This window comes from Emydura macquarii, unplaced genomic scaffold (genome assembly GCF_026122565.2).
Source record: "Emydura macquarii macquarii isolate MOO-44397 ecotype Brisbane River unplaced genomic scaffold, CSIRO-AGI_Emac_v2 contig_3506, whole genome shotgun sequence".
NCBI lineage: Eukaryota > Metazoa > Chordata > Testudines > Chelidae > Emydura > Emydura macquarii.
In genome coordinates this window covers 3,296,505-3,322,993 of record NW_027133643.1, presented here as the reverse complement: position 1 = coordinate 3,322,993, position 26,489 = coordinate 3,296,505, and the positions used below count along the sequence as shown (strand labels likewise).

Sequence of the window (26,489 nt, the reverse complement as noted above, 5' to 3'; positions counted from 1 at the left end):
ATGCCAAGATTCTGACAAGTCCAGAAGCAAGGAATGTAGCTGATCCTAACATTTGCAGAGTATGTGGTCCTTGAGTGGGACATCTCATAGCACTGGGTTACTCTGTTATATACTATATGGACCACTCTGTCATGCCAGGGTGCAGCAAGATGAGTTAGGAACTGGGATTAAGATTTCCTTAGGCTTGCTTTGACAGGTTTTAGAAAATACATAGCAGCTGTCTAAAATATAAAATATTTTTATCAATATATAAATAAAAATAACTTATTAATGTTTACATGTGAGCTAACTGCTTATGTTATAAAATGACATTACAATGTCTTAAAATTATGAAATGTAAATCACTGAAAATAAGAACTCTTTTGGAAATGCTGACAAAACAGTAATTACTTTATTTTCAGAAGATAAGGGGTTTTATCCATGCTAGATTTGCATCCATGACTGTTGGTCTTCTAGACTATACAGCTGCAGAAGTTTTGCCTATTCTCAGAGGATCTTTCCCTATTAGAAGTCTTTGTCTAAATCTGTCCTCTTCTCAGGGGCAGCATCACGTTTTGCTAAACCTAGCAGTCAGGCTCACAGGAGTATTGTTGCCATGGGGAGACAGACACTGACTTCTTAATGTAGGGTGTGATGGCATTGTTTGGTAGTAAGGAAGAATTTTAAAGGGGCTGGTTCCTGAACAATAAACCATCCTAACTAAAAACTCTAAGACCGAATTTAGCTAGGGAGAAGTCTCCTGCAGAGAGTGAATTTACACCAAAGGCTAATCTTTCTCCTAAATGGGTCCAATATTTTTAAGGTTTTATTCAATCCAGAGAGACTCAATGTCCTTCATTAGGAAATGATGCTCTTGTGGTCCATTAGAGACATTACAACAATGATGTCAGTTATTACGCTAACAGAATGGGATATGTCTTCATCAAATTGTGAACTCCATTTTTGTATTAGGACTTCCATATCTAAACACATGTCTAAACTTGCCCAAGACAGCCTGTGGTCTGCCCAGAAAAGAGCTTGACATCTTGACATCTGCTTGACATCTTGTGAAGGATAATCACTGGGAAGTCAAGGTGGCCCTAGATTTGGATTGACTTGGGTTGTCTGTCAACTATGTGCCCATCCCCATGAAAAAATGGACTTTCTACATGGGTGTGGCAAGTCTGACTGGGGGATGAGGGTGGTGCTTTCCAGTGAGCACATGGCAAAAGGAGGTATGGCCAGTATTTGAAAAGGGTGCTGTCCTGAGCAAAAGGTCATATGTCACCACAGACCTGAAGGGCTTCAGGAACAAGAGGGCTGGGGAGATTTTGCTGAGACTAATAGACCTAAGACTCACAGAAGGGATGAGATCACTCACTGGGAGGGTGCATCTCAGGACTTTTGTTATTTTGAAAAGAGCTGTAATTCTCTAGTGCTGTTTAAGAGTAAAGTGACTGATTAAGAAATTGTTTTGCTAAGCTTGTATTTCATGCTCTCCTGCCACATTGTCCCTGAAGGAACTAAACTTGAAGGCAGAATGCCCACAGCAAGGTGGAACTCTGGGGGAGAATGTGGGCAACTGTGTGGGTTGGGAGGTCTCAGGCACTGGTTTCAGGTTCTAGGGTGGCTGGAATGCAGGGTCCCATGTCCCAAGGAAAGGCTCAGACAAGAGTTCTAGGCTCAGGCATGTGCCCTAGAATCTCAGGGCTAGAAACAGTGACCAGACTCTACCCAGATCCATTTGGCTTAGAAGCACATGGGACCCTGTGCTTCGATCCATTTGCAACAGACAGATGGCCATACAGTGGGGTACTGAGCCAGGCTGTGACAACTACCATGGAGGTTAGATAGCCCAGGATCAAGGAGCCCCAACAAGCTCCCTGAAGCCCCTATCTCTGATGCCAAGCAGACCTCAGATTCCAGGGAGAACTTCTATTCTGAATTTCAGCCTGATCTGTAACGAAATCCACACAATATTAGTACTCTCCCTTATAGGGTTTTATAATATAAAATCTGATTTCTCTCTTCAGTCTTCTATTCCAGTCTATATACTTGACTTTTAATTCCTCTCAATCAGCAGGCGGCACACTACATGACAGTACACTAAGCATAACATTTTCAAAAGTGCCTTAGTGACTTAGGAGCCTGACTATTGACTTTCAATGGGACTTAGGCTCCTAACTGCCTACATAGCCTAAATCCTATTTTTAAAAGTTACTAAGGTATGTCCACACTGCAGTCAGAGACTGATTGCAGGTCAGGTAGGCATACCAGCATTAGCTTTAATCTGGCTAGTCAAGCTAAAAATAGCAGTCAGGATGTGGTGGCATGGACCCCAGGCTGGCAACAGAAATATGTAAGTGGGGTTCCAGATGGGCATGTATAGCCTGCACTGAAGGCTCTGCCTCTTCACTGTTATTTTTAGCTGCACTAACTAAATTAAACCTAGCATAGGTATGCCTACCTGAGCTGCAATCATACCTCCAACTGCAGTGTAGCCCTACCCTTAGGTGCTTTTGAAAGTATTATTCTGAGTCTTTTTGATTACTCTATATTTCACTATTACGATATATCGCTGTCTATCAGGCTTCAGTTGTTTGTCTCGAGCAGGTATGTCAGAAACCATGATGGGGATGGTCATGCCTAGTGATCAGAGTCATGGCTATCCAGCTTACTGGTCAGTGCCAGGAGTCAGAATCAGGAGTCCAGAGCAGGGCTGTAGTGAGAGCAAGGCTGAAGCAGATGTAAGAACAGGGTGGGAGGAAGTGCAGGGCTGGAGCAGGACTAGGACTACAAACAGGACTAGGGCAGGAGCAAAAAAGTGGGTCCTGCTTTGAGCAGGGGGTTGGACTAGATGACCTCCTGAGGACCCTTCCAACCCTAATCTTCTATGATTCTATGAAGAGCAAGGCTAAAGCAGGCTAAGGCTTGAGGAATCTGTTGCCACTGTCAGGCAGGAGAAGAGTTCAAGCCCGAGAGTGATATTGAACACACTGAGCTGCTATTCTCTCTGTGAGGCTTATATACCTGCCCTGAGACCAGTTTCTGGCTTGGGGATAGGCTGGACCCTAGCACAGGAGTGACTCATCATCTTACAAGGTGGCAGACCTATTTCCCTAGCGATCAAGCTGTCAGAAGGTGAGAAAAGCAGACCTGGAAGCCTATAAACCTATTTCACCCACTATCATCAAATTGTCAAGGGCAGCCTATGGGTCCTTATTCCCACTTACACCATAATCTTTTTAGCAGGTATCTAGCATCATTGATCCTGGCAAGGGTGCCAGTCTCCAGTGCAGGGCCATGAGATGTCCACACTACCAGGCTCCAAATTGCTTGGCCCTTCGCCGGAGGGACCTCTCAACCTAAACTCCCTCTGAAATGTATTCATAAACTTGTAGGGTTGGAAGGGACCTCAGAAGGTCATCTCGTCCATCCCTAAAAGGTGTTTGTCTAACTTGTTCTTAAAATCCTCCAAGGACAGGGATTCCACAACCTTCCTAGGTAATCTGTTCCAGAGCTTAACTATCTTTATAGTTAGAAAGCTTTTTCCTAATATCCAACCTAAATCTCTCTTGCTGCACACTAATCCAATTACTTCTTGTCCTATCTTCAGTAAAAATGGAGAACAGTTGATCACTTGAACTACACAAAATAGATGTTAGACAGTGAAGTTGTACCAGGGATTAATTTAGCCCAATAAATCACATCTTCAAACACTTAGTTCAGAAAGATGCCTTGGCTGCAGATGATGATTTGTCTAGCCTTTCCCCCTTATCTGTCCCCAGTAACCAAGAGCAATATTAATTTGATTAATGCCAATTTTTTTCATCAGAAAGTCCCCAGTCATTCCAGACATTTAGCTTTGATTAGCCTGTTTTATGACAAATTATTACCAATTTGCTGAAGCTAAACCTATTCAACATCTTCTTGCCTCCTGTTTTGAAGAATCTGAGCTTCTTCTCAGATTTCTTGGTAAGGATGAAAACAATATATTTTTCCCATGGCCCTTTTAAAGTTTATTAGCACCTGTGCAGTGCTTGATGTCTCCTTTATGTCACCTCCCATCCCGTGATAATTCATCTAAATTATACAAGTTACTGCTAACATATTAAAGGCCTGGAATATAGATCCTAAGTGGATTCACCAATAGCAAGTTGTCCCAGCGTCACTTCTCACACCAAGGGGATAAAGCCACCCCAAGAATGTATGAGTTAAGCACACTGACAGTGTTCTAAAAACATCCTGTGGATTGTCTTCTACTCACTTGGTACTATCTATTCACCCTATTCACACAATTATTGCTTAGAGTGGATTTCAGAATTCCTTTCTCAGCCAGAAGGCCTACCATTAAAGTGCTCAGGGAAAAACTCTGCCTTACTGAAAAATTGCTGCATATGTGGCATTGTGGAATTTCACTTTGTCTTTCAATGTCTATATCAAATTTGCTCAATTTATGAGTACAAAAATATTATTTTCTCTCAGCATGGCAAAATCATCCTGGGATTTGGAGGACAAGTGGTATTCTTTCTGCATGTCATCATCAATAATAAAATTTCCATAACATGAACTTAGCTGATAATAATGCATGAGCCAAAAAAGAATGCGGCTTTCTTTTCCATACCTGTATGGACTCTACAGTGCTAACAAAAGTAAAAATTTAATTTCATCATTAAAATTAGAAGATATGACACAGATCACACATAGGGAATAGAGATTGATTGTTTAATTCTGTTTGCCAAATAAGATGAGACACTTCCAACAAGTTTGGACACCAGGAAAGAAAATGATCTTTCAATTGCATGAAATAATGATTAGTATCTGATCCATTTTTAATAGCAAATAGAGTCAAGATGTTTTGGCATGACTTTCTCTGAATTTTTTTGAAGCAATGATTGATGTTGTCATGAGATATAATGCCATGATTTTTGTTTTTAATTTAGAAATTTCAGCATCTTTAATGAAGAGTGTGATGGAGATGTATAAAAAAAGGGACAAGTGCAAGCACAATAACTATAAATTGTTCTTTCAAGAGAAATATTTTCCCCCTCCAAATATGTAAAGAAAGAAAGGCTCTCAGTTTTTGTAAAGGACAAATAAGACCCCAAAATTTTAAATCTAGCTAAATGTAAGGAGTCATTTACAGTTATGTCAGAAATGCTGAGTGTCCATGTCACAGGGTGACTGGCTTCTGTAAGTGGAAATAGGGCCAGATCCATCTGTGCCATAAATAGCTGCCTCCCACCCTTAGGAGGCAGGACTAATGAGGTCAGGCCTGATGAACACCTAGTCTCATGAAAAGGGTTGAGAGTTAGGTGAGAGGAATCACAGGAAGCAGGTTAGGCTCCTGTGGGAGGTCCTGAGCTAGGGTCTTTAGGAAGTTTCTGGAAGGGAGCAGTGGGAACCTGCTAGGACAAAGGTCTTATAGGGACAATCCCTTGGGAGGCAATGCTCAGCTAAAAGAGGAAAGAAGAAACTCTTTAGGGGCTGGCAGTAGGGATGAAGAGCGAGGAGCTTCAGTAAGTGATAGACTGCAAGAGAGACTCCAAGGATAGCAGCTTGGGAGTCAGCATTCTATAACAGAGTGGGGGAGGACTTAAATGTAGTCCAGAAGGGGCTAAGAACTGACTCCAGAAGGCAGGTTGAAGAACAGCCCAGATGGGGTAGAAGAAAAATGTTTTTATTTGAACTGTTAGTTGGACTTTTGTTATCCAAGGAGTTAAATTTGTTTAGTGAGTTGGATGGTCAAGAGAGAAGGCCAACAGCACCCATCTTGGTGGAGGAAATGGACAGGGATGCTGCAGGGCCACCCCATGGCACATGGGAGTGCTCAGAACGTAATGACCCAGTTATAATATAATATCAGATTCAGTGACAATATCCTCTTATGCAAAAAATAAATCAGCATATATACCCAATAAATATTAGAATTGTTCAGAAACAATTGGAGATCAGAGAGTAGCTGTCAGGAAAGTTGAAAGAAATGAAACAGTAGTTTGTTGTAGTCTGGTTCTGAAACATCTTTTCATCAGGGTGGAGGAGGTCTCATCTGATGTGTTTTCACTTATATCACACTGAAATAGGCATGAGAGACCAAAGGAAGTGTAGAATATTTGGGCACTAATCCATGTGAACTGATCAGACTCAACAGTGAGCCTTCTAATTGACACATTTATTAGGTATTATTCATGAAATAAATACTACATCTCATCATAAACAATTCAAGCTTTAAACAGGGGTTAGTACACAGAGGTAAATGATGACTTATTGTGACAGGTATATCAACTTCACACTGGTGAGGTGAGGTTAAGGAGCTACTCTGGACACAGACAGTCATGCCCCCTAGTCTCTTTTGGGCATGCTTCCAGGGGTGGGGGCATTAAAAAGGGAGCAGCTCAGCTCAATCTGTGCTCATTAAGGAGGGGAGCAGTTGGGTACAGCAGCCTTCTGCCAGGAAGCTGCCAGGGCTCCATGCTGCCAGACTGAATCTCATAGCCAAGCCATGAGAGGCCCTTTGACTGCAGGAGCCAAGTGTGATGATTCACGGTCACCAGTGGAAAGAGTCCAGAGATGGACCAGAGAGAAACACAGTAAGGACCTCCCAGTACAACCCGTGACAACACAGGAGGGACTGGAACAAGGGTAGAAAGTGACCCAGGGACTGCACTTAAGGGTACCAGACCCTAGGTTCCACAACTGTTTTGAAGGGCCCTGGGTCAAAGCCAGTGGAGTAGGGTGGCCATGGGTTTCCCTCCCCTCCCCCACATGTCCTGGACTGTAACCGCTAAGTGAAGCAGCCTTTAGACTCTCGCAACTGGGCAACACTCCTCACAAACTGCTGTTGTGGGCAATCCCTTGATGGTTGAGGATGATCTCTTTTACAGGTTTATTTTAGATGGATCTTTTGGTGACTGAGGAGTCTGATCCTTGAGCCACAGACTCGCTAGCAGACGTTGCAGGTGGTGTTGGAAAGCAGGGTTGGGCCACGATTGCTGCATGACAGTTGTCTGTCCCTTCTTTTCTGGCATTTTTCTGTGATCAGGGCAAGGTGATTTTCCTCAAAAAGTGGTCGTTCCTTCTCTGACAGGTCTTTGCCAGTTAGCCGTATCATGGGCTACTGTCTCCCAGTGTGTGATGTCGATGCTACATCTCTTGATGTTTATCTTGAGGGTCTCTTTAAAGCGTTTCTTTTGGCCTCCCCATTTCCTTTGGTGAGTTGGGCAAACAGTAATTGTTTTGGTAAGCGTGCATCAGACATGCGCACACAGTGCCCGCTCCACCTCAGCTAGTGCTGGATAATCAGGGCCTCTTCCATTTCCATCAGGATTGTACCAAAACATAAAAAACAATCCATATCACTCAGATGGCATTAAAACATCTAAAGACTTCAATCCTAAGTGCACCAAGAGAACTTCTAAGCACATCTCAGTGGAAAACTGACCTTATGCACACCTAACGATGACACAAATGTCGAAGAAAATTGGGAAGCCCTAAAACAGACCATCCATGAGTCTTGTGAGGAATCCTCAAACTGTAACCGCTAGGTGAAGAGGCCCTTGGACTTTTGCCATTAGGTGTTACACTCTGAAGTATTGCCATTAGGTGGTACTGCCAGCCAGGAGCACACAGTCAACCCCCGACACTTGTTTATCAACTGCTTTTTTAGGTATTTGATTTCCAACAATAGATTTGTATGTATAGCCTTACCAACATCTAGAAATAAATAAATTTATTTACACCTGAATTCATTTTTTCACTTGTTTGACCTTAGCGATACCTTGATTTCTTTTTAAAAAATCACCTTGGTCATTCTGAAAAATATAAGTTAGGCATATCTTTTGCTTCAAATCTAACACCCATCTGTTTATTTTTTTCTTCAGCACTAGAATTTTTAGTATGGATTCAGTAAGCTATATCTCAGTTTCTATTTAGAAATGCAAATTAAGAGCTCTTTTCTTAGTCTTTTAGCAAACTTTCTTACCCTTTGATTCTGGCTGGGAAGTCACCATATTCTCCAGTTTTTAGTTTTTATTTAACTTTCCAAAAATTCACATTTAGAATGTAGAATAATTTTCTGCCTCTCCAACACTAATTTATTATATTTGTAATCCTCTCATTCCCCAAAACAGTGAGCAGCAAAGTCAATTAGATAATATTTCTGGTTGATTCTGTTTCATCTATGGAGTTGAGTTTTCTCTTTTCCTCACAGAGAGTGCAGCTTCATTCTCCTGCATTTTTTATCTTCTAAAATGTTTGAAAGACTTATCAGAAAAGCTAGAAAACACCAAACATGGAATTCTACTTATTCTGTAAGAATTCAGACTGTTCTGCAACAGATCTCTGACCATTTAGGATCTCCTGGAACTTTGCCTTCTTTACACAAGTTGGAAATAACCTGTTGTAAGGATCCAAAAGATGGGCAGAAGCATTCACAGGGACCAGCATGACAGGGTACTGTATGTAGCCCAGGCGCCAGACCCCCTCTTGTATGACAAGTACCTATGTAAGTGGGAGCTTGAGAAACATGAATACAGTCTATTGTAGGCATATACCTGAGTAACAGCAATGTTTGGGCTCCTATCCTAGCCCATATATCCCCTGGTATTGACCAAAGTGCATGGTAGGCCTGAAGGGCAACAAACATGTGGGAAGTATGCAACTAATAAGATAAACTTCAATTAATGCTACAGTTTTCTTTGCCCCTGCAAGATCTTGATCAAAGGGCTTGTGTGTATGTTATACAAGGCCTTTAAAGAAAACAGTGTCAAATCCCAGCTGTCAATGGTTCTTTCAGATTTAAACTCAATTCTTCCCACCATACAGAGAATTTAGTTTTTTCCTCATGATCTGTTACAGGGAAACTCTAAGTGGAACCTAAAAGATCCTATAAAGACCATACTCCACCATAATTAAGGCTCATTATGACTTTTCCATAAAGGCTGAAGTGGCCGAGTATTTGTTACCGTCATGTTAATTACTGTAATTCATTTCTAGGACTGAAACTACACAACTTGAAAAGGCTATGTCTGGTACAAAAGGTAGCAGTCTGTCAATTTAACAACACAGGTTCATGTGAGTATATCACGTGAGAACTATGCTCTTTTCATTGGCTCCCTATTGAATATGAAGTCTAATTTTAGATCTCTTCCCTGAGATCCAAAGTTCTCCATGGGAAATGGTACAAGATACCTGAGTGTTCACAGCTGTTACCACAACCAGGAACTACCACAACAGGTATGTTCCACACTAGAACCATAAACTAATTTACCAGTCTGGGGAGGCTCACAAACATGGGAGACAAAACTGGGCTTTGAAATCACCATCAGAAGACTTAAGAATGACCATAGGCCTTACTACATTCAAACTTACATGCAAAACTCATCTTTTTTTACTTGGCTTCCCCTCAATAACTGTTTTTCCTTCCCTTTCTCTCTCTCTCTCTCACTCACTCTTATACACATCTACACATCAATAACAAAATTATGAATGGAAAAAGTTATTTCTCCTAAATGCTGGGAGGAAAGGAAGGAAGAGAGAGTTGTTGTTGTTTTCATTTTTAGATACGTGGAAAACACTTGGATATTGCAGTGAAGGGGATAAGATAATTTAGATAAGATAAAGGACTCTGCCAGCACTGAAGAAGAAATGTCAGTTTGCCCACTAGTTTTGACCACAATATCATGTAGTTCTTATTTTACTTCACTCATCTCTGAGAAGGAGGATAAAGATGTCCCAGATACATATGTGCTGGAACTAGGGGTGCTACTGCAGCCCCAGGCTTGAAGTGGTTTCTGTTATATACAGGGTTTACAGCTTGGTTCAATGTCTTTCAACAACCCCACTATACAAATAGTTCCAGCATTCCTGCCCAGATACATCCTAATGCTCATAGAACCCAAAAAGTCAATCATAACATTTAAAATCTAGAAGATTCTGAGTCACCTCCTTTGTAAAGCTCTCTAACCACATTCCAAAGATTCAGAGACTTTAAATCTCAGTGTAAGTTCTTCCCGTCTATTCTCTGCAAATTCTCTGGTCTCCTTAACTGACAACAGCCAGATGTGAAGTATGTGTCTCCTTTCATTTAGCTAAGATATCTAAAGATAAGCAACCTTTTTTGGAACACTATGTAGAAAGAGATTATTCAACTATATGTGAATAAAAATAATTATTAAAAATATCTAGTATTTCCATAGAAAGCAATAATTTTCCTCAAGTGCCTGAGATATTCAGTGTTACTTGATATGTGCAATAAATAGATTCCTTGCTTTGGATGCCTGCAGTCTGGGCAGGGTCAAAAATCAATCAAACCTAAAATCTCAAAATCCTTTTACTTCATCACAGGTTTATTATCACAATTGCACCACTAGGTGGTGCCATGATTTGGTGACCAAATTCATGGGCCTTTCAAGTGAACATTACAGACTTCTCAGAAGTAGCAGTCTGAAGCTATTTCACACTTTAGAGAGGTAATCTAGATATTAGAGAGAAAATTACTTGTTGAGAAGGTAATCTAATGCATTCCCATGAAAATTCATTACATATTACGATATTAACTGTGGTACACTTTCCAGTGCTTTGTCCAGTCTAGTTTTCGATACTTTCTGCAATGCAGCTTCCACCTTTTTCCTTGGGAGACTATTCTGCAGTCTAGTCAATCATGCTGTCAGGCACATTTATCTGATATTCAGTCTAAAACAGATATTTCCAGATATTCCTATTTTCCAGATAAAAATTATGTAAAATGGGAGTTAAAGTCAAAGCACATATCAGTACCTTAAGGGTAAAAGAAAAAGACAGATGTTGTAATTATCCCAAAACTAAGCATGATAAGTTAGAAATTCAGAGTTAAAATTACACTTAAATGAAATCTAAACATATTAAGGTACAAAATGCACAGTTAAGGTACCCAAACAACTTTATCTCTGCCCTGTAACGACATCAACCAATAACCATATATATTTGTGATTGAGGCATTTTAATCTTGTGATTCCAGAATAAATTAAACTAATTTTTAAGGACATTAGGTTTTTTCAAATTTTCCCTCTCCTGGTGTCACTGCAGGGCACATATAAGGTTGTAGTCTATATAATCACAACAATTAGATACAACAGTCATTAATAATGTTGCTTAATTACCACTTAATTTCTTCAAATATAGCCTATGCATAAGATTTCAAAGACTTTTAACTACATGGAAACTTTGAGGAGCCTGTGATATTCCATTATTACGATCATGTAGGACAAAGAAAGCACTGATATAGATGCTAAATTGCTTAAAGCTGTGGTTCTCAGACTTATTTGACCTTTTTTGTGTCTGTAGTAGTTTAGGCCCCCTGCCACAAAAGTACATAAACTGATAAAAAAAATCAACATGCAACTCTCACTAAATGTTAAAAACAGTAAAGCATTGATTCAAAGAGAGCCAACTATCCATTGTAATAAGAGCAAAAGCAAAATTGCAATTGTGGTCAATATTTACAATTAAATATGCATACTGCATCATAGCAAACTGATTAACATACAGATGGCAACGACTTTGTATAATGCTATGCAAGCTTAACAGAAATCCATCAAAATGCACAGCGCCATCTAGAGTCAAATGCATAGCAGCATCTGAGGTCCTGATATGTCTGGAGGAATCAGCTTTGCTAGTTATTCATTGCTGTGGGTAAAATGTGCTCAGTAAGATCTTTTTTTTGGGGGGGGGGATTCCCTAAAGCTTCTCACACATGCCCACCCCAGAATACATTCCTCATTCTGCAGGGGAGCCCACCAACCAGTTTGAGAACCTCTGGCTTAAAGGACCAAGTTTTTAATAATTTCAACTCATAAACTAATTGATTTACTTGCAAATTCTTAGAAAATTTGCTCTGTACTCAGAGACTAAGTACTGCGAGTCTGGGAAGGATATACTCTATTTTTCATACCTTACAAAGAGGTTAAATCCCTGCTTTACGTGTAAATCAGTATTATCTATGAAGTTGTAATTGATGCCTCCATGAGGGTAAACTTTGTTGTGTACTCCTCAATTTCTAAAGAGACTGCTTCTCATAGGGAAATGGGAAGCCTGCCTAGATTCCACCTGTTTCAAGAGAAGTTTCTACCAACTAAAAAATTCAGTGCAGGTGGCTTAAATTCTTTCACTTTATAGGCAGAGTTCACAGTGCTGCTTATAGTCACTTTCCAATATAAGATCTTGTTTTCAGTTGTTTATAACTTTGCCGAACTTTAACTCTCTGAGTTGAAATTTTCCAGGGCAGGTGTCAGTCTGAGGCTGACTTTTTTGTTTGTTTGTTTACATTTCAGCTAGAATAATTTAGCCATTTCCAAGAACAAATTTAGAGGGGGAGGGTGGGATGGGGAGAGACTTTGTTTTACTATGTTAAAAACAAAATCTTCCACTATTTATTTGAGAGTCTTTAGTGCCTCCATGCTTTGGAAGAGGAACTTGATATTTAGTGGGGGATCACCATGGTGTCAGGAATGTGCCTTTTGCTGTTCCTGTGAAAATATGCCCAAATTTGGCAAGGTTATAAGCTGAAAAATCTGTTTGCACATGTTCAGTACAGTCTTATTACAGTTTGGCAGCTAAATTTGCCAAAAGTTCTGTCTGTTCTGGCCATGCTCCATCCTCTCACAACTCCTATGTGTTGACTGAGCTGTGCATGCATCTTTCTCACAGAGCAAGTGAGCATTCTTCAACCTGGGGCTGTAGGGAATGAGCAGGACTTTCCCTACAATAGCTCTTCCTGGTTGCCAGGGGTTGCTGGAATGGTGGACATTAGAACTGAGATCAGGGAGTGTCTTCACTGTTGTTCGTCCAGACAGGGAGGAGGAGAAGGAGATAGAAACTGATCTGAATGCAAAGGGTGAGAAAAGGAGAGTGGGGAGAGAAGGGGTTTTTAGAAAACAGAGGGTGGAGAGGAGCAAGGCGACAGGACCAGTGGATGATGGGTGCTGGATAGAATCAGAGAGGGAGGGTAATAGGAACTGCAGGGGGTGGATAACCATAAAGGGCAGGGGTGTGCACAAGGAAGGACAAGCAGGGGCATGTCCCCCCCAATAATCATCAGGGACAGAACTCCTCCGGCCACAGGGGCAGGAGGGGAAGGAAGAGCAAGCTCCTCCCAGGGCCAGGCACAGAATGGGCCCCTCCAAAAGGGGCCAAATTTAAATTCCTGCACACGCTCCTGATAAAGGAGGGTAGGGTTCAGGAGCTGGGAGGGTTGTTAGAAGAATGAGGGGCAGAAGCTGGGGCTGGTGGATGGATATGCACAGAGGGGAAGGATAGCAGAACCATATGGATGGAGGGGTGGATAGCTGTAGAGTGGAAGGAGGCATAAATCAAGGGTTGGGAGAGGGAAAAGGCACAGAGGAAGAGGAGGCGGTCAGGAGCTGTTGTGGAAGGGAAGTGCAGGAGGTGGGAGAAAGGACAGGATGCTGGGGCTTGTAAAGTGAGCAGCTATTAAATATTTTATTTACCTCATGGTCCACCTGCCTGAATTACTGCATGCTATTCAATCCCTGCTCTGAATACAGAATTATTAAGTTCATCATGGACTTCTTGTTCCATATGGGGAGACTATCCCCCAAAGTTTTGTTCTTTCTAAATATAGATCAATATTTGATGAGTTATAAATCAGCTCAATTTTTTACTCATCTTTAGTGGGGGGCTAGGGTAGAATTGCTACATTTTATAACAACAGATTAGTTCTTGTTCTCTTTGTCTGGATACAGAGTAACTTTTCTTGTCAAATATTATAAAAGTGCTCAGTAGCAGCTCTATAAATAAGGTGTAAAACAGCACTTCACTATAAATCTAATTTTCAGACCTCCCATAATTTTGTCAATAAATCTTCAATTTGCCTAAAATTTGAAATGTAGCCTCATTAACCAGAAATCTTTCTGCAAAATTTGTTTGAAAATATTTAAAGTAATTTTAAAACTGTAGATGGTGCTGGTAGTGATGCCTATACTTGGCTGAGCCGAGTGAAGCCCTACATTCAATTTCATGGCATTTCTGTTTGTCTGCTTCTCTGTAATGCACATCCAAGAACTTCTACATACTATACTGTGACTGCACCATCCACACAGCAACTTAGCATGCTCCATTTCAGAGAGAAGCAGGACTGTCACTGCAATTGCTCCTCCTACTTGCTGGAGGCCACTGTGGCACCAGAAATGACAGCAGGAAATCTCTCTCCTGTGTTCTCAATGTTCCCCCACTAGCACCCAGACAACTTGGAGGAGAAAGAGCTAGCTTGGCTGGAATGCAGAGGAATGAAGAACTTGGGGGTAAGATTGGGTGGGAAATCTTACATAGTAGAGTTACTGCAGCCACTAGAATTAGAAATTTCCAATGGATTTCACAGTTCCAGCAATAGAGAGGGGAAGGAAAGGGAGGTGTTTGAGTCCAGCATGAGGGCTCAGATTTGGGATTTACATAAATGACCCTCCTCTCCAACTAGCAGATCTGAAGGAATTATTTTCCCTTTCCTCTGAAAGGCCGCGGATAATTTTTGCAGGGTTTCATCCATAGTGCTTTAGTTTCCTTTTGAGTTTCAGTATTCGAAGGCTGTCAGAAGTTAGAATTATTGATATGTACTCTAGTGATCCAAATAATAGTCCATGTACTGTAATAGTGGTTGCATATGCTGATTTAGGCCTGTATATAGACCTTTTGGTGGCTCAAAAGCATAAATTAATGTATTTCAAAATTATGCCCTTACTAAATAATTCATAACTGATTCATAAGAGACATTTGTCCATATTTCAAAACCACCAGATAATTTGGCATAATTAGTTGTCTCTGCTGAACCCTGGAATTGCAGATATGTTGCAATGTACTGGCAGTATTGTGTAAGAAGCTTACACAGAATCTGCCTTGCTATTAATTCTTGTCTTTGATGAGCATCAAATTCACCCAATATTTTAAAAACAAATTAGTGGCACACATAGTATGATCACGTTATGCCGTGTGGCAGACATGTTTTTCAATTAACTTCTGTGAAAATACCACAATTAAAAGTATCAGTTTTTTGCCTCAGAGGCCTGTAATTAGATTAAATGAATATGATTAATTATCTACCACTTTCTTTACACAAAGCAATATGTTTCAAGTTAGAATGTTCATATATGAAGGAAATTGCCATATATTTCAACCCATAGCCATACTGTTGTAAATATTGTTACCATAAGACAATGTAGTTAGTTCTTCATCTTTTGTACACTACACTTATTTTATAAAACTAAAACAAAAAGAAGCAGAAAAATGTATATGCATCACATTATCCACTGCTTTTTTGTTAATGCCAGGAGACAATTAGTTAAAAAAAATGACTGACAGATCATAAACTGATGGAAAAAAAATCTTAAAAGAATGTTGTCTATACAAAATACATCAATGAAGAGATGGATGTAAAATAACCCAGTTCATATGTTTAAAAATACATTGAAAAATACATTCCATTTTATTTGTAGTTACTTATATCTATTGTTGCCCATTAAATTTATTTGTCCTATTCGTGGATTTAAAAAAAAAAATCTGGCCTGTATGAAATCTTCATTGCTTTTATAACTAGCAGCTCAGTTTCTAGGCCTACTTATGTTCTAATCATCAGTGACTTAAAAAAATCACATCTGCCCATTCTTCAATATCATTAAATATAAGCAAAAGTTCATGATTTAGAATTCATTACCAACATATTTAGGTCTTACACCTCTGAATTAAAATGTGAAGGTATTTGAAATGACGCTACTTCACCTTTATAATAGCATACCTGGGAGAAAATGCTCTTGATTTGATACGAACTGGGCCCAAACTGCCTTGTTTACATCACTTACAATGTGGGAGTGAATGAGAGGTTAATAACTTACATTCTGAAACTACAGGCCTTACTCAGATTGGTAAAAGCTTTGAGTCAGGCCTGCCCTGTCTTCTGAATATAAATGTGGTGTGTATTATGTTTTGTCCTGGAGTTTCATAAAGTTTAAACTCTGAAAAGAACTTTACCACGCATTTTATTGTGTTTTATGTTGTACAAATATAAGTGTGAAATCACCTAAGTTTTAAGTATCTGTTTGGACAAAAATACTGACTAAAATACAACCTTATTATTAAGGAATGAACTAGAATTATGTTTGCCTAAATTTCTGGTTTTGGGGGTGTAGTGGGGAGGGAATGTGACCATCTTGCTAGCCACTATCTAATAAAGAAAAATCTTTTCAAAGGATGCCATAAATTAATATTAACCTCTGAGTGACAGCAAAACAGAAATGTCAAGTCCTTTCTTACTTGAAAATAAGTATATTAGAACTACTCATTGGCTAAATGTAGTGAGCTTGCTAATTTTTTGTTAAGTGTAGAAATTAGCTGGTTACTGACAGGGGAACAAAGAAATGCAATTGGAAATCAGGTTCAGTGGTTTTCTACTTCCTCCCGAAAAGCAAATTATACTCTTTTTTTTCAGGAAGAAAGTGTCTCTTTGTGGCAGTACTTACTTGGCTAGTGTTGATTGGATGAACTAGTAAAGTGGGCTTGGGTCTGAATCAATTAACTTAATGTCATATCTGTATTAAAAGAGCTGAGTTATCAGCATCCCCCTCACACTGGCCTTTTTTCCAGTCATTTTGTTTCTTTGCCTGGTTCTGAATCCATTTCACAACACAGGTGACAAAACAAATACGTTTGACTTGTGCTTTTGCAGGTACCATGATTATTTTTCCTATTTTTCTCATACTATTTCTTCACTTTTACTGGAAACAACACTGAAAAGTCAAGCTTATTTAAAAATATCCAAAGTGTTCCTGATTGTTTACTAAGACCAACTTCGCAGAAAATTTGAAAGATCCTGTGCTTAAAGAATGTGATTCAAATAGTCTTAAAAGTACAGACCCTCCATTATCGTTATAATTTATCCAGGGGGATTTGTAGTTATAGTCCTTTTAAATAAAAGAAGTTTTATTACTTTAGCTTTCTTCCACGATTAAAATCATACTAAGTAGATTACTACTGGGTGCCACCTCAGGGGTTTATTTTATCTAGTAGCACCATGGAAGTTATTTCTACAGAGGAAGATTTGACACGTCTGGTTATAGTCAAATAAATAATAAACATTATTTCTAAAGGTCATTTATTTTACTTTCTGGTCAAGAGACTAAGAAACAGAGGGAATTTTTTTCTCTTTCGGCTGCAGATGATTTTAGCACATTATGGAAGGTCATAAAAACCAGGAACAGGAAAGCACACGTCAGTCCCCCACACTTCTATGGAAACCTGAAGCCAAATCCGTCTCCTTATTAACTTCATGTGGCATAAAGGGAGCATTGGATAAAGATGCTTCTGCCGTCTTGAAATCTGGGGGTAAGTGCGTAGGAACCCAGAGTGCAAGAGGAGAGAGTGGGAGAGGATCGCAAGTGCCCAAGGCTTTGTAACTTGCAGGAGGAAGGGCAGCAGTCACATTTGCACCCTCCCAATGTCATCAGCATTCCCAGCCGCGTGTACAACTTCCCCTTAAAATACTCACTCTGCTAATCCGCTGCGGAGGCGTCTAGGTTACAAATCGGTGGTCCAGCACCCTGGCTTCGGCGCAAAAAAAATATTATTAATTGCCGCTTGCCAGAGAAATAAACCCGAGATTTCTGAAAGGCGGAGGGGGGAAGGTGGAGGAGGCTGGGGGTCGCCAGTCCGCCCCCTCAGGCTGCAGGCACAGCCCGCTTCCCCTGCTGAGCCCCGGCGTGCGGGAGGGAGGGGGACCGCTGAGCCCCTCGGGGCTGGGGGGCTGAGACTAAGACGCAGCAGGGCCCGCGGAGGAAACTAAATAAATAAACCAGACTGTTATTTCAGGCGCGGAAATTTAAAATATTTGGACAGGAAGAGAAAGGGAAAAGAAACCGTAGAAGAAAAGCTAACGGTTTTGGAGCTGCGCGTCTCCCCCCGCCACTCCCCCGCCGCTTTGCTCGCCTGCAGTAGCCCGGGGGCCGCCCAGACCTGCCCCAGGCAGACCCCGGGTGCTGGGCTGAGCCCGGGTACCACTCCCAGAGCGGTCTGCATCACCCCCTCTCTTTAGGTCGCTGGGAAAGCAAAGCCGACATTTTGAACGCATTTGTTGTGGGCAGACTTTTCAGACTGGCTTCTGGTGAGAAATGCCTTTTTTTTTTCCTTTTTATTTCCCATCGTGTAAAATACAGCAATCCCCAAAAAACAAAACACAGAAGCTTTTCCTTTCCTGGCTTTTTGGTGGGCGTTTCACCTGTTTAGTAAGTAAATGATGATGATGATGTATGTCTGCTTTTAGTTGTTCAGTGATTCGTCCAATACATCTGAATATGAGATTATTTTCTGTATATTATATTTTAAAAGCTTGAAAATGTTATTTTGTCAATGATTTTTTGCACCTTTGCATTATATGAGCCTTGCATTGGCACTTAATAGTAAGTTAATTATTATCCCACCATAGAATAAAACATTTGTTTCATCCCTCTAGTTGCACAGATAACCACAGGAAGATATTTCATTCATGTAGTTAAATACGCAGTCATTTACTACATTAATAGTGATGCTGAGTTCATTTTAATATGTCTAATGCTAAATTGATTTTATACCTTTGCAGCATAATCCCATAATCGGTTTCCTTAGCTGCGTTAGTGTTGGCCAGTTCATTCTCTGTTTATCTGAGGACATACATACGGATTATTTCATTTTTTTCAAAGATGCTAAAATAGTTTAAACTATATTGGTTCCACACAGCAGTACTTTAAAATTTGTCCTGGCTCAAATGGAATTCAGCAGTCACTATCTTTGTCCTGAGGTCACTTGAGAAACAAAGGCCAAATCCAACAATCTGCTAAAAGCCTGTAATCTCATTGGATAGGCTCAGTCCCCAAATTCGTAATGTTAAATTACCTGTTTTTTATTTACCCCTGTATAGTTATCTCTTTTGTGCTCTTTTCATTCAATGTATTCTGTGGTTGCTGAATTTGTTATTATTTATATGCTCATCTTAGTGCTACTTTGTTTATTCTCCATTCCACAAATGCTATATTAATCTCTGCTTCTATCAGCAGGACCTACTTTTTAGTTGTTTTACATAAACTGTCTCAATATTATTCCATTTGAATTTATACACTGCACTATTTTGGATCTCCAAGCCAATATTACTGATATATTCACAAATGTGGGAATTTTTAAGACTAGTTTTTGTTGGTAGGGAATCACAAGTAATTTCTGAAACCACAATAAATTAGAAACGTTTTTTCAATATGAGGATCCTTATTAATGTAAAGCCCCTTTTTTATCTATGCTCAGTAAACTTTAGCAACTTTTGTAAAAAAGGTAAACTGACAACCCCCTTCCTCCAAGTCAGGTGCTACCTCAGGCTGGACCCTGTACAGGGTTCTTACTAAGAGAGCAAATATATTTCTTTACCTTCCAATAGTCGTTTTGGAGTTATTGTAAACTTCCTGGTGTAACAAAGGATAAGAATTGCATTTTAACAGTATCAGAATGAGGATTTTAATTTCAATCTTGTTTCTGAGAAAGAAATAACTGTTTGCAACTGAAATGTCACGCAGTAAAACAATTAAGTTTAAATCAGGGAAGTCCTTTTGTGCATTATCTATACACTTTGCTAACTGGAGCTGATTTTTGTTGGAAAACACCCTCGATCTAAAAAGGGGATCTGAACTGGGTTGTAACTCGGCCATGTTCCCTACAATGAATGCCACGGTTTTTAACCCAATGGCATTAGTCTTGGAAGCAGGCTGTTTTCAGTAAAGCATGAATTAGACCGATTCGGATTAAATTAAACTGGATGCTTGTAGAGCTCAGGAGGGAGACCTAGTTTAGTATAGCGGATGGCATAGAAGTAAGGCAGCTCCACAGATGAACCTTGCCTTCGGTTTAGAGAACGTTTTTCTGTGGGTGTGGGGGAGAAAGTGAGAAAACATAGTGAAGGCTCAGTTGTATATTTGTAACGATGAATAATGTGAATTACTAGTTGTAAAGATGGGGAAAGAATGAGGACATCACGCAATGTTTTAGGCTGAGTGGCAAAGTGACAGGGCCATTCTGTGAGCACCAGCAGGGTGGCCATGTAACCCTATCGGATTGTGAATTGCACTCCCAGGTTTTAATAGCTCAAAATATGTTTCTTTTAGTAATCTGCGTGTAATGTATTGTATAGATTCTTTCATAAAAACGTGTATTCCATACTCCATCCTTTTTAGGTGATTGATTTACTGATTATTTATGAAGAAAAATAACAGAAAATAAATGCACACAGCTACTTATTTCAGAGAGGTTTTTAATCAAGAACACAGCAATGTAACTGCGAGTGTGTAGTAAACGTGATAAACAGTTTCTGAAAACTTATTTGTTATTTTCAAACATTGGTGATTTTGGGTGTATGAATTTTTCTAAAAAGTTTAAAAAAAATCTTAACTAAAGTAAATTCCCCTTTTCAATGCTATTTGGTTGATATGTGTAAATGTGTTCATTTTATATTGATTTGATTCCATCTCTTTAGTGCAGTTAAAATGTTTATAATATTAAAAATAAAGCTCTTAAAACTGCTGCTTTGCCAAACAACTAACACCTATAAAATGTTGACAATAAACTCAGACAGACGAGGTGCTGAGCATCCCTTTCATTTATGGAAGTAGAAGGCGCTCAGCACCTCCCATCATCGGATGGTTGGTCTCAGAAATACTACCAACCTTACTGTCAATTAAAATATTCAGGGTTGTGTTGTGTTTCACGTGCAAGCGATAATATAATGTTATGAAAAGCAAACGTGATGCCCTCTAAATTCCATAGTATTAAATATCCATGTTTTGTGAGATGCAGCTATAGTAAAATGGTTGATTAAAATAAAAGTTTGGTGGAAAGCAAATACTTCTTAAATAGCTTATAACTTCTCTTAAATTGCGGAGTGAGCAGATAACTGGGGGATCTCTGTTAGTATCACAGCTTTATTAGACTCTTTCCTCTGACAAAGGTTGTCGGCTGCTTGTTTTGAAACTAGAAAAGTGTGTTGTTCTGTGCACAGAAAATACGAACAACCAAGCTGAGCTGTTTTAACCTCTGGCAATCAAAGAAAGCCACTTACATTGTTTCTGTTCATCCATTTCAGAAGCAGATTTGTGAAGATTAAGTACAGGGGAAAAGAAAAGTATAAACTCAATTTCTCAAAGCAAATGACCCAATTCTACAAGCTCTTAGTGTCCAAATGCGGTAATTTCCTAACAGGTGTAGGGCCCCCTGCTGCTGTTTTTACTAAGGGCGAACGTCCTTTAACGTTAAGCTTTTCCTGAACAAGGACCACAGGCTACATACACCCTTTAATGTCCTGTTTCGTCAGAAACTATGCTTCAAATTGTTAGGCATGATCTTAGGGGGGGAAATATCACAGTCAAACGTTTTTCAAAGTAAAAGTCAGGAACATAAAGCATTTTAGCATGTAGCTTTTTTAGTATTAGTGACCTAAAACAAATGAAGAAAGTGTAAAACTAACACTGCAAGAACTAAGCAAAAGCGATCAACATATGTCCATGTTGTGTCTCTTTTAGCATTGTGCGGATGGCAGGTTCAGGAAAATACTATTGGTGTGATTTTTAAATATATTCAGTTGCTACAAAATCTACACCTTTGCATTTCACCAGATTTACACTATCTACTTTTCAAAAAAGAAGAAGAAAAGTTGTAATAACTGTTATTAAAAACAAAGAAAGGCTAGAAGCTTTGATGTCCACGTAAGAAAGTGTCCGTGTTTGATTTAATTCATGCTTGTAGCTTCTGCACTGAAATTGCTGCCTTCCATTAGTTGAACTACATCGTTCCTCTTGTACATCTTCGCCAAGTCGTAGGCAGTATCTCCCTTCTTGTTCTGATGTTCCACCTTGCTTGCTGTGCGCTTCATAAGGAATTCCACTACTGGGAGGTGGCCTTCTTTAGCTGCCAAGTGTAATGGCAGGTTTCCCTCATTATCCTCAATGTTAACATCAGCTTTAAACTCCAGTAAAGTCTGCAGCGTGTCCAGGAAACCTGCTCTGGCTGCATCGTGAATTACAGCGAACCCAGTACTGTCTTTCAGGTCAGGATTAGCACCCTTAATTAGCAACTTCCTCGCAATTTCAGGATTCCCAAGTTTCATTACCTAAAGAGGAAAAATAAGAGTTTAATACTTCAAATGATCTTAGAACTGCTCACTTCACTCACTGGGTTTAGAATCTGCATGTTTATATTTGAGCTTTGTCACTCCTGGATTCCCCCTTTTACCTCTGCAGAGAAATCCCGTTAGAAAATGGATGTGAGGGTAAATGTAACTTTCTAATTTCTACACTAACCACAGTACATTGACGAATAATTTTATTCTTTCGGTGAGAAATATTTTTCCATCTCACAGGAGATTAATGTCAAAAAGGAGCGAGTGTGGAATATTGAGATTATCATCCTTTTTTATAATGTTGGCTTTCTAGCTCAGCCTTTTCATTGCTGACAATTATGATTCGGTTTCACTTACCATAAATATTGAGAAGCTTTCATTTATTTCTTTAAACTCGTGAAGTGTAAGATGGATGGCTTTCTCATATTCTGACCTGATATTTTACACTTTCAGTAACACAAAATGTAGGATGCGTTTCCATAAACTCTCCAATAAATGTTTAAAGTACCTGTTTCTTGTCATTAAATGTCAGTGTGACCGCATAATACGCCGTAGTTCTACATATAAAGAAAATAATCCTTCAAGTTTTCTGCAAGATCTGTGTTTCCACTGTGTGCTGCCCAAAATAGAGAATTTAAGGGCTTAACTTTAAGACTTAAAGTTCATATAAGTTCTTGTAAAACAAACATTTTTATCTCATAGCTTCAGCATTTCTAAGCAATCTGTGAATGTTCGTTGTTAAAAATAACCCTCTTAAGAGCGATCAGTGTTCCTAATGATTCTTTTTGTTATGTAAAACTTTATTTCTTTAACCTCGTTTGATCGCATCCTTAACCTATTATAACTGAGCACACTGACATCTCTGATTAGGGGTTTCAGTGGTCCTGTCCTGACCCAAAAGTTCGCCAGAATTTCTGTTTCCCTCAGTCTTGAAAGGAATGAAACAAGATAGATAGTTTATAATGTCCCACGTTGCAGGCTATGTTTTTTCAAGAGCTAGTATTCAACTGCTCTAGCAAGGAGACAATTTTATTATCAACATCGGATAAGGGAAAAATACCTTCTTTACTTCTTTAGAAATTTTCAACCGATATCTTGAAAAATCTTACCAAAGAAGCTCTTTTACTAGCATGAACAAGGAATGCAGTTGCACTAAAGTAAACACAATTTACAAATTCTACAACGCATTTGTTGAAAACCTGCTGTTACTGCAAAATAAACGGGAGTAGGCTTTGTGGAAAAAGGCAGGTATAAAATACATACTATTATTAGAGCATATGGGCTGTCTAACATATGACATTGCATCTACAGACAAATAGAGGGTAGAGTTGGAAAGGTTATCTATGATAAGTGATAACTGAATGCTTCCTATACATTACTTTCCGTCCCTTTCAGTTCTGGATAGAGGTTATAAAAGGTACGGCTATGCCTCTGGAAAATAAGTGAGGGCATCCCTTCCCCCCACCCCCAAATCCCACGCATATTTGTTATTCTTCTGGGGAGCCCATCCTGGGCTCCTTGCACACCCGAAAACTTCGGTGGGAGTTTTGAGTGCAAAGACGGTAGAATGTGGCACTGAAGGGCAGCGTTTAAAAATGAAGGAGAATTAAAATGATATAAAAGGTAATGCTAGTCGGATTTAGGATGCAATTGTGGTTTCAAATGTCAGTGATTTTGTAAATTTGAGGGGGAGGGGGGCGGTAGAGGAGAGTGAGGTAAGAGAGAAAACCTGTGGAACAAACCTGAAGGAGGTCATATTAGAAACTCAATATCTGAGGCCTGCCTGAGTATTCATCATCAAAAAGAAAGAGTGCAGAGAAAAATATTTATAAGTAGCTGTTTAAATTAGCATAATTGTATAAGAAAAATATCATTTTACTTTCATCCAGTTCAGTATGAGTAAACAATATCGGAGAATGTTGACTGAAAATATTCTTGAGTTCTGTCACCTACCCACAGCATGTTTCAGGTTTATGCATACTGAAAATAAGAAGACAGACAACTCTGTTTTGATTTGGTTATGGTTCATTAAATCGGTTATGATTAAGCTGCAATAACAGTGGATATTAGCACATGGATACTTGTGTTTAAGATAGTTGGGTGGCATGCCACTGTGTAAAATATTTCCCAGTAAGTGCATTGATTGTTATTTTTTGTAAAAATCTTATATTTACTGCAGTGCAACTGAATTTTTAAGCCTCATTTTAAGGATAAAAAAATTGGCTAAACGTTTCCTGATTTCCTACAGCAGTTAGTTTGTGTGAGTTTTCGATGCAAGTTCTTTCATTCTCTTTTAGGAGGTGTCTGCAGCGCCACACAACCCCCTACCTATGTGAAAATAGTGTAAGGATAATCTTACAGCTCTTGAGTTTAAGTGAAATAGAAAAATAAGTCTGATGATTGTGTTCATACAAGAATTGCCTCTTTTCCAGATCCTGCATTTTGATTTTAAGCCAACGATCCAGTAAGTATCTGGATTTCAGTGGCAAACAATATAGTGTCTGAAAAGAACATTTCAGACATGAACAATACTTCGCATTTTAAAACAAAAACAATATTTTAGAAGTGTGAACTTAAAAAACAAAACAAAACCATTACTCTAGTTTCACATTTCCCCACACAGTCTAAAGTGTAAATAGCCACAGAATTTCACCCCAGTTATAAATTGCTTGTTTCACGTTTTTTGTCTGTATTCTAACATTTTCACCATCACTATGATGATCTTAAAAGAAAAAATCTTTAATCAATTCAAATATTTAGCATTTTGGATGAGTTCCAACTACTGCCTGTAAACCTAAGTCCTGAAAATTAGAACATACGATCTTATATCTTCAGAAATGAAATCTTTTGAGTTAATCCACTAGTGTCCGGTATGAAAATACTTTTATTCACCCTTAATTATGAATGGATAGGCAAGTGATTCAGACTGAACTCTAACTCCTTGCTCTAACCGTCAATGTACATCTAAAGGTACTGAGTGCCTGTGCAGCATGTTTCCAAATGCAGAAAGGTCATTCGTCACAAACACCGTATAAAGGAAAAGAACCATCCATCCACTCCACAACTAATAATCGAGAAAAATCATGGTTTTTAAAGAACATACTGTAGAAAAACAAAACACAGAAAACCCCTCCAGTAACAAGACTTATGTGTTTACAAATCGGCTATGAAACAGTGCTCTGCTAGGATGGTTTCTTTTCATCTCACCACCTTTTTTTTTTTTACCTTCCTCCCCTTCCCCCAATAACAAACTAGGATTAAACTTGCTGCCTGGTCGCTAGTGAGGATGATACCCGTTTCAAATAAAGGTTTTGGCCAGATATATTCCAAGTACGTCACTTTAGGGAGTTGGAGCCACTAAAGTTATAAAATATGGCAACCAGCTAGTTTAAAAAATCCAGAAATGCAGCAGACCAGCCTCGTCTGAAGGTAGTCTTTCTGCCCCCCGGGTCACGGAGGCAGCGGGGATGAGCTATTTTCTCTCTCTCTGGATACCAACCTGCAGCGCAGTCCTCCCAAATCCATTTTGGGCATTGACGTTTATATTCTTTTGCAACAAATTAGTAAGTTCCACTAAGTCCCCCATTGCCGCTGCGGACGCCAACTCGTTCCCCAAAGGCTCGGCCATTCTTTAGGGTGACTGACGATCGGAAAGAGGTGAGTTTGGCTTGGGGGTTTGTTTTTTTTAACCAGGCATGGCATCGGAGACTGACAGAAGGACGGGGATGGTTAATCTTCTGGAGTAGACCTTGTAGTAAATACTCGTAAAAAAAAGGCTTGCCAAGAGCCCGCCCCTAAATTCACACGTGATTATTCAGCAAAACTGCAGCTCGGCTTGGAAGACTATGTCTTCGCTTCTCCACGTAGAGTACCTCGGAGGAAGGACTCTGGCCATTTCCAAGGGGCTAGCTACGACTACGTATAGAATAGGTTAGCTACGTGATAGCACATACCTAGGAGGCGGACTCGGCGTGAAGAAGAAAACAAGCCACCCGTCTTCAGGTCGAGAGTTGAGACTCAGCGCGCAATCTCCTTCGGCAGCGTGCAGCCGTCCTCGGTCGGGGCTGCTCCTTTAGCCCAGGCAGCCGCGTTTATTCCCAGCCAAGGATGCAAAAATAAAAAATAAAAAATAATAAAAAAAAAAGGGCGCAGGGCCGGGGGACGAGACGGCGGGAGGCTGCGGCGCTGCCCCGCTCACCCGCTGGCTGCCTTCACCCCAACCGGCCTCGGCTCCCGCAGCGGCGGAACAAATCTTCCTCGCCGAGCCGGGGCGGAGGAAGCCTTCCTGGTCCCCCGCGGCTGCGCTGGGCGGAGGCGCGGCGGCCCCCCGCGGCGGTCGCTCTGT

General features: G+C 39.8%; 1 protein-coding gene across 1 annotated transcript; it reads right to left on the bottom strand.

Moving 5' to 3' along the window:
* Positions 1 to 20,264: 20,264 nt before the first annotated feature.
* Positions 20,265 to 25,869, bottom strand: CDKN2C (cyclin dependent kinase inhibitor 2C). The gene is made up of 2 exons (XM_067535405.1): positions 25,644 to 25,869; positions 20,265 to 22,135 (listed from the first exon to the last, which is right to left on the bottom strand). The coding sequence occupies exons 1-2, from the start codon at positions 25,770 to 25,772 to the stop codon at positions 21,755 to 21,757; spliced, it is 510 nt and encodes a 169-aa protein (XP_067391506.1). The 5' UTR covers positions 25,773 to 25,869; the 3' UTR covers positions 20,265 to 21,754.
* Positions 25,870 to 26,489: the final 620 nt, after the last annotated feature.

What these genes read in the sequence shown, in the direction of transcription:
- CDKN2C (XM_067535405.1), bottom strand. Translation starts at nt 25,772, where the DNA reads ATGGCCGAGCCTTTGGGGAACGAGTTGGCGTCCGCAGCGGCAATGGGG. An exon ending in TTGGGAGGACTGCGCTGCAG is followed by an intron (nt 22,136 to 25,643) that starts GTTGGTATCCAG and finishes TTTCCTCTTTAG; the next exon opens with GTAATGAAACTTGGGAATCC.